We start from the raw sequence: 8168 nt of genomic DNA, 5'->3' as shown, positions 1-8168 counted from the left end.
AAGCTGTTCCGGATGACTGTGTGATCAAACTCTACAAAGCCGATGTGACTAAGACATTTAAACAGGTCAACATTCACAAGGCCGCAGAGACAGACGGATTACCAGGACGTATACTCCGAGCATGCGCTGACCAACTGGCAAGTGTCTTCACTGATTTTTTCAACCTGTCCCTAACTGAGTCTGTAATACCAACATGTTTCAAGCAGACCACCATAGTCCCTGTGCGCAAGAACACTAAGGTAACCTGCCTAAATGACTACCGACCCATAGCACTCACGTCTGTAGCCATGAAGTGCTTTGAAAGGCTGGTCATGGCTCACATCAACACCATTATCCCAGAAACCCTAGACCCACTCCAATTTGCATACCGCCCAAACAGATCCACAGATGATGCAATCTCTATTGCACTTCACACTGCCCTTTCCCACCTGGACAAAAGGAACACCTACGTGAGAATACTATTCATTGACTACAGCTCAGCGTTCAACATCATAGTGCCCTCAAAGCTCATCACTAAGCTAAGGACCCTGGGACTAAACACCTCCCTCTGCAACTGGATCCTGGACTTCCTGACGGGCCACCCCCAGGTGGTAAGGGTAGGTAACAACACATCTGCCACGCTGATCCTCAACACGGGGGCCCCTCAGTTGTGCGTGCTCAGTCCCCTCCTGTACTCCCTGTTCACCCATGACTGCATGGCCAGGCACGACTCCAACACCATCATTAAGTTTGCCGATGACACAACAGTGGTAAGCCTGATCACCAACAATGATGAGACAGCCTATAGGGAGGAGGTCAGAGACTTGGCCGTGTGGTGCCAGGATAACAACCTCTCCCTCAACGTGATCAAGACAAAGGAGATGATTGTGGACTACAGGAAAAAGAAGAGGAAAGAGCACGTCCCCATTCTCATCGACAGGGCTGTAGTGGAGCAGGTTGAGAGCTTCAAGTTCCTTGGTGTCCACATCACCAACAAACTAACATGGTCCAAGCACACCAAGACAGTCGTGAAGAGGGCACGACAAAGCCTATCCCCCCTCAGGAGACTGAAAAGATTTGGCATGGGTCCTCAGATCCTCAAAAGATTCTACAGCTGCACCATCGAGAGCATCCTGACTGGTTGCATCACTGCCTGGTATGGCAACTGCTCGGCCTCCGACCGCAAGGCACTACAGAGGGTAGTGCGTACGGCCCAGTACATCACTGGGGCCAAGCTTCCTGCCATCCAGGACCTCTATACCAGGCGGTGTCAGAGGAAGGCCTTAAAAATTGTCAAAGACTCCAGCCACCCTAGTCATAGACTATTGTCTCTGCTACTGAATGGCAAGCGGTACCGGAGTGCCAAGTCTAGGTCCAAAAGGCTTCTTAACAGCTTCTACCCCCAAGCCATAAGACTCCTGAACAGCTAATCAAATGGCTACCCAGACTATTTGCATTGTCCCCCCCCCCCCCCCCCCCCCCCCCCCCAACCAGAATATTATCTATGCTTAGTCACTTTAACTCTACCTACATGTACATATTACCTCAATTACCTCAACTAACCTGTGCCCCCGCACATTGATTCTGTACCGGTACCCCCTGTATATAGCCTCGCTACTGTTATTTTACTGCTGCTCTTTAATTATTTTTTATTTATCTTTTTTTTTTTACTTAACACTTATTTTTCTTAAAACTGCATTGTTGGTTAAGTAAGCATTTCACTGTAAGGTCTACACCTGTTGTATTCAGCACATGTGACAAATACAATTTGATTTGAAGAGGGCACGGCAGAGCCTCTTCCTCCTCAGAAGGCTGAAAAGATTTGGCATGGGCCCTCAGATCCTCAAAAAGTTCTACAGCTGCACCATCGAGAGCATTTTAACTGGCTGCATCACCCCTTGGTATGGCAACTGCACCGCCCTTGACTGCAAAGTGCTACAGAGGGTGGTGTGGAGAGCCAAGTACATCACTGGGGACGAGCTCCCTGCAATCCAGGACCTCTATATTAGGTGGTGTCAGCCCGTCTGGTGTTCAACCTTCCCAAGTTCTCTCACGTCACCCCGCTCCTCCGCACACTCCACTGGCTTCCAGTTGAAGCTCGCATCTGCTACAAGACCATGGTGCTTGCCTACGGAGCTGTGAGGGGAACGGCACCTCCGTACCTTCAGGCTCTGATCAGTCCCTACACCCAAACGAGGGCATTGCGTTCATCCACCTCTGGCTTGCTGGCCCCCCTACCTCTGCGGAAGCACAGTTCCCGCTCAGCCCAGTCAAAACTGTTCGCTGCTCTGGCACCCCAATGGTGGAACAAGCTCCCTCACGACACCAGGACAGCGGAGTCACTCACCACCTTCCGGAGACACTTGAAACCCCACATCTTTAAGGAATACCTGGGATAGGATAAAGTAATTCTTCTACCCCCCCTTACCCCACCCCCACAAAAAAAATATATATATAAAAATATTGTTAAGTGGTTGTCCCACTGGCTATCATAAATAATAAGGTGAATGCACCAATTTGTAAGTCGCTCTGGATAAGAGCGTCTGCTAAATGACGAAAATGTAAATGTAAATGTGAGTTTGCCAAAAGGCACCTAAATGAAACCAAGATGGAACTCTTTGGCCTGAATGCTAAGCGTCACGTCTGGAGGAAACCATCCCTACGGAGAAGCATGGTGGTGGCAGCATCATGCTGTGGGGATGTTTTTCAGTGGCAGGGACTGGTAGACTAGTCAGGATCGAGGGAAAGATGAACGGCACAAAGTACAGAGAGATCCTTGATGAAAACCTGCTCCAGAGCGCTCAGGACCTCAGACTGGGGCGAAGGTTCACCTTCCAACAGGACAACGACCCTAAGCACACAACCAAGACAACACAGGAGTGGCTTTGGGACAAGTCTCTGAATGTCCTTGAGTGGCCCAGCCAGAGCCCGGACTTTAACCCGATCGGATATCTCTGGAGAGACGCTCCCCATCCAACCTGACAGAGCTTGAGAGGATCTGCAGAGAGGAATGGGAGAAACTCCCTAACTACAGGTGTGCCAAGCTTGTAGCATCATACCCAAGAAGGCTGTAATCGCTGCCAAAGGTGCTTCAACAAAGTACTGAGTGAAGGGTCTGAATACTTAAGGAAATGTAATATTTCCGTTTTTTATTTTGTATACATTTTCTAAATTTTCTAAAAACCTGTTTTTGCATTGTCATTATGGGGTATTGTGTATAGATTGATGGGGGGGGGGGGGACAATTTAATCCATTTTAGAATAAGACTGTAACAAAACATGGAAAAAGTCAAGGGGTCTGAATACGTTCCGAATGCCTGTATATATATATATCAATCAGATGTATTTATAAAGCCCTTTTTACATCAGCAGATGTCACAAAGTGCTTATACAGAAACCTAGCCTAAAACCCCAAACAGCAAATAATGCAGACATAGAAGCACAAACCATATACACACTCACTCACTACATTGACACTCCTACACAAAATCCACACCCATTCACATAGACGAAAATGTAAATGTAAATATACTTCATATGCACACACATAACACACACAAACACACGTAGGCCTACATACACATTACATGCACACACACACATACTTTTACACTCATAATTTGCTGCTGCTACTCTGTTCTTTATTTTTACTCTTATTATTATTTATCCTGATGCCTAGTCACTTTACCCTGCTTTAATGTACATACAGTAGCTACCTCAAATACCTCCTACCTCTACCGTGAAATGCTTGCTTAAGAGTCATTCCCAACAATGCAGAGTTTAAAAATAAAGTAGTAACACGAAGAATGAAATACACAAGAATGGAGCTATATACAGGGAGTACCAATGTGTAGAGGTAGGAGGTATTTGAGGTAGCTACTGTATGTACATTAAAGCAGGGTAAAGTGACTAGGCATCAGGATAAATAATAAAGTCTACACCAGTTGAAATCGGCGCATGTGACAAATACAATTTAATTTGAACAGAGGGTTAAAATGACAAACGTATTTTCATTTACAACCACTAGATGTCGCTGTAGTAGCGCCAGCGGGACCACAACACACACACACTTGCACGTTAAACCTAAACTCTGTGATTTAAGATTTTGTTCCTCACAGCCGATAAAGTTTCTTCTGCCTAGACTTTTATTTCCCCATATACACTTGTTAAAGCTAGAGTCCTTAATTGAAACAATTACAAAGCATTTACCGCGCCTCTGTTTTGGTCAAAAGCTGAAAAACAAAGTATGTGGTGGCCCACAGCTGCGCCGTAATAATTGTGTTATGGGGATGGGCCTGTAGAAATTTAACCACTCTCAAATTCATCGAAAGAGCAATGGATGCAAGGACTGACCATCCATATCAAAATTATAGTTGTAACCACGTTTTGGAACTATACAGTTTGTTTACATTTACATAGTTTACAAACATTGGAGTAAAAAAAGCTTATATTTTGGGTTCTGATGGGGAACGACAGTTCTCATGGAGCGTTTATAAGTTACATTATTCAAGATTCAATCGGTATATATCATTAATTTATAAGTCAAAAAAATTTATGTAGAAACTAAGGATTCTAGCTTTAACTGAAATATGTAAAGTGAGATGTATTTTTGTCAATACTAGGTTCATTTGTTTGGCTAAACCCGAAAGAACTTCCATCTCGCTGCTTTTCTTCCAAGTAGCCATCGCCTATGTAGGCTACATGGTATATCTGTAAACAATAACTATTTGAGCAGATGTCAATAGTTGATGAACACGGTTGTTCATGTATTAGAAAAACACATTTTCTCACTTGAAACTTACGGTAAATAGCTAGTGTTTTTTGTTGCGCTGTCGTCAGGAGTACTTTAAAGCAGGGTTTGACGTCAATTTCTATATTTGGTGATGGACGGAACCTCATTTGCATTTTACACCCACCTCGGTTTTCCACGATGTGAACCAATCACATCGCACGGGGAGCGCTGTGTGTGTTTTTCTGTGAATTTCATTGGTTAAAATGCCAATCACTCAAAATGGGCAATTACGTGACATCACCCATTCTGTCCCTTGATAAAAAAGAAGCCACAAGCTGTAGTGCAAGCACAGAGAACTTGGAAATGGGAGTTGAGAGAAACATAACATCAAACACCACTTCCAATCGAACAATTATTTTGGATAAATAATGCTGATTGTTACGTTGGCTAGAGTCAACCTGTTGCGTTGATATCACTGTTTCTGACTTGAAGATTCTATTTACTGAAGGATTTGTCCAGGACTCGCATATAGCTACTTCAGCTATAGCTAGCCAACGTTAGCTAACGTGACCTCGGTTTCACACTGCATTACTGTCAAATTCTACTTTTATTTCCTACGAGCTGAAAACCATTTTGCTGGCAAAATGAACCAAGGATACTCATCTAGAGGTGAAATGGGCCCCGAAGTAACGGCCGCAGCGACGTTTGTTTCCAGGCTATTGAGAACAAGAGGCTTCCTGAGCGAACACCAACTTCATGATTTCAGAGATTGTCTCCAACAGTCATTATCAGGTAATTTGGTTGGCCTTTCCTGTAAAAATAAAAAGTACATTTGGCTACGAACTAGTTATATTGTCGAAGTGGCTGCCTATATAATTGATGTTTTGGCTAGTTAGTTGGCTAACGGTAGCCTCGCTAACGTTAGCTAGTCTTGGCTTTGTCTGTTCCAACTGACGGTCAAATCTAGCTAGTTTTCTAATCTGATCGACGTTTGATTTTTATAATTTTGCTGACTATCTTTATTAGGTAATGCTGGGGGGGAGACAACGAACATGTAATTCGACAACTACCTTTAAAACATTTTTTAAATACTTTTGCAAGTCAGCAAATTCGTTAGCAAGCTTCCTCGTTAGTCTAACTTGGCATACTGTCTCGAGATGATTGTAGTAGGCCCAAATTCATTGTCTGGTGCTTTGTTTGCAAAGCAACAAGTTGAGTCTTCTAGTTTCGTTCCTTTAGTCTGATAATTTTCTCTTCACAGAGCACTACCAGAACCACTGGTTCCCAGACAGACCACAGAAGGGCTCGGGCTACCGCTGCATCCGAATGAATCATGAAATGGACCCAATTATTGGCAGGGCTGCTGGTCGAATCGGATTTACTAGCGATCAGCTCTTCGCCCTCCTGCCCCGGGAGCTGACACTCTGGGTGGACCCCTTTGAGGTCTCTTACCGCATCGGGGAGGATGGCTCCATATGTGTCCTCTATGAAGCAGAGGCCCCAGCGCCAGCAGCAGCACCTAGCCCCGACCCCACACAGAACTGCAAGAATCAATTTCTGCTCGGTGGCCGCACTAGCCCGCCGAAGAACTACCTGATGACCGTCTCGAGCTAGAGCGGGACCAGGCACTACCGCGACTGGGGCTACGCAAACAGTGTCAGTGTGAAGCCCGTCGACCACTCACAGTGATTCTTTTTGTACTTACATTTCGCAGCATTTACCCCTTTTTTTTTATTAAATAAATGTTACGTTATTTCATTTGAGTTTTCTAGAAGCATTGGGTATTTGTTGTAGTGTTTCTGTTGGGTTAGCATTTTTTATATATTTGACTACCAACTCATAGGCTCTTTTTGCACTGCAGGGACTCAGTATGTAGTGTGCTTCTGTCCTCTGGTTTTAGCACACTACACTCAAGCCAGGACTCGAAGTGTATAAAAAAACGACTCTGGGATTCTGTTAGTATCTCATGGTGCAATAGTAATAATACTTCACACACCATTGCCACTTCTCACAAATGTAAACTAAAGCTATCGTAACTGGAGTGTTAAGTATTTGTTCAGGTACCTATACATTTCCAAGATGAACTTGTTTTTTAAAATGTTTTATATAATGTGTGTGTCATTTGGTGCACTGCTGGTTTGTAAATTTACAGGACCACTCTTAACCTACCTGTGCCCTGAAATCAGACTCAAGACACTGTCTGACTTCCTAGTTGCAAAAGAGCTGCCTCTAACAGGTTGTACTACCTTAACACGACAATGTCTGCCCAAATCCCTTTGCGTTGAATATTGCTGCCAAACTTTATATCATAGATCATTTTGTGCAATAGTCAGAGTATTCAGAGCAACTGGAGTTTGGCTAAATCTCTCAACAAATAGTAAACTAATTTCACACCTCTTGGATCCTAGTTGAGAAAGACTTGACTTTTTAATCTAGAATAGCTTTACTTTCAACATGTTCAAAAAGGGGTTGGGGTTTTAATATTGATCACTATTGTGAATGTTTTTCTTATGTGAATCTGTCACTTTGACAAGTGTTCCCTGTTATTATCCCCTGAGTAGTTAGCCTTTGTGACTAAGCTGTGAGGTGGTTGGTTGGCGTCATGTTAACGTCTGTATCACTGCCAGGTAGTGTGACGCTCTCAGCCTTCTGTAGTGTCTTCTCTCCCTACTGAGCTGTTGAGCAGCTCACCATTGTTTACTGTTCCAGATGGGAAAGATGTCGAGTTTAAGCTATTTGAAACACAGTATGCATTTAATGTACATTTAAAAAAAGATGTGCATATAGATACTTGTACAGTTTTTGTCAATTTTATTACAATAAACCTTTATGAATTCAGATGCTCTCTTGCTGTGGTCTGATCAATTTGCATTATAGTTTGTCATCCTTTCACCGGTAGCCCATTCTAAGTAATCTCGTTTTGTAACTTGAGGGAACCTGAAGAAACCACTTATGCCATATTCTACATAAATGCCCCCAGCCTCTACTCTTGAAGCCCATGAGTAGATCTGACAGGATTGGATAATTGTTGCCCATAACTCCTACCAGCTCCTAGCCTAACTATAGGGCAAGGTGGGATCGACTCCATGTTTGCATTGGACCCATCTGATCCTTAGATCTATTTAGCTATATGCGGGGCCTAGGGGTTTATATGAATGGTGCATTGTCACTCATTCTGTTAATCCATTTATGCGTTCACTCTCTCAGGATCAGGCTTGTCTGTGCCTCAGAGCTTGTTTGGCTTGTCACTAAGGGCACACTCATGTCTCGACATGCCCTACACCAGTCACAGAAGAGGGAGGAACTATCAGCAGTTACACTCCTGTTGTATCAGTTCTGTCCTGGGAGAATGTGTGTGTGAAGTCACATTTAGTAAACCCAGCCTCCTCCCTGCAAGTGTTTGTGCAGTCTTTTCTGCAAATAAACCCTTCAAAGATGGTGTTTGTCTGAACTCACAC

The 8168-nt window shown here is 43.8% G+C and overlaps 1 protein-coding gene across 1 annotated transcript; it reads left to right on the top strand.

Annotated features, from left to right (window-relative positions):
- The first annotated feature begins 5034 nt into the window (after nucleotides 1-5034).
- On the top strand, nucleotides 5035-7548 carry LOC311133305 (protein BTG2-like). The gene is made up of 2 exons (XM_084166807.1): nucleotides 5035-5502; nucleotides 5972-7548. Exons 1-2 carry the CDS (start codon nucleotides 5355-5357, stop codon nucleotides 6322-6324), a joined length of 501 nt encoding a protein of 166 aa, XP_084022933.1. The 5' UTR covers nucleotides 5035-5354; the 3' UTR covers nucleotides 6325-7548.
- Nucleotides 7549-8168: the final 620 nt, after the last annotated feature.

This window comes from Coregonus lavaretus (assembly GCF_964263955.1).
Source record: "Coregonus lavaretus genome assembly, chromosome: 8".
Lineage (NCBI taxonomy): Eukaryota > Metazoa > Chordata > Actinopteri > Salmoniformes > Salmonidae > Coregonus > Coregonus lavaretus.
The sequence above is the reverse complement of the archived record's forward strand: the minus strand, read 5'-3'. Positions and strand labels throughout refer to the sequence as shown.

Excerpts from the sequence above, each read along its gene's own strand:
- LOC311133305 (XM_084166807.1), top strand. The coding sequence starts at position 5,355 with ATGAACCAAGGATACTCATCTAGAGGTGAAATGGGCCCCGAAGTAACG. Across the intron at positions 5,503-5,971 it reads TCTCCAACAGTCATTATCAG|AGCACTACCAGAACCACTGG; the intron begins GTAATTTGGTTG and ends TTCTCTTCACAG.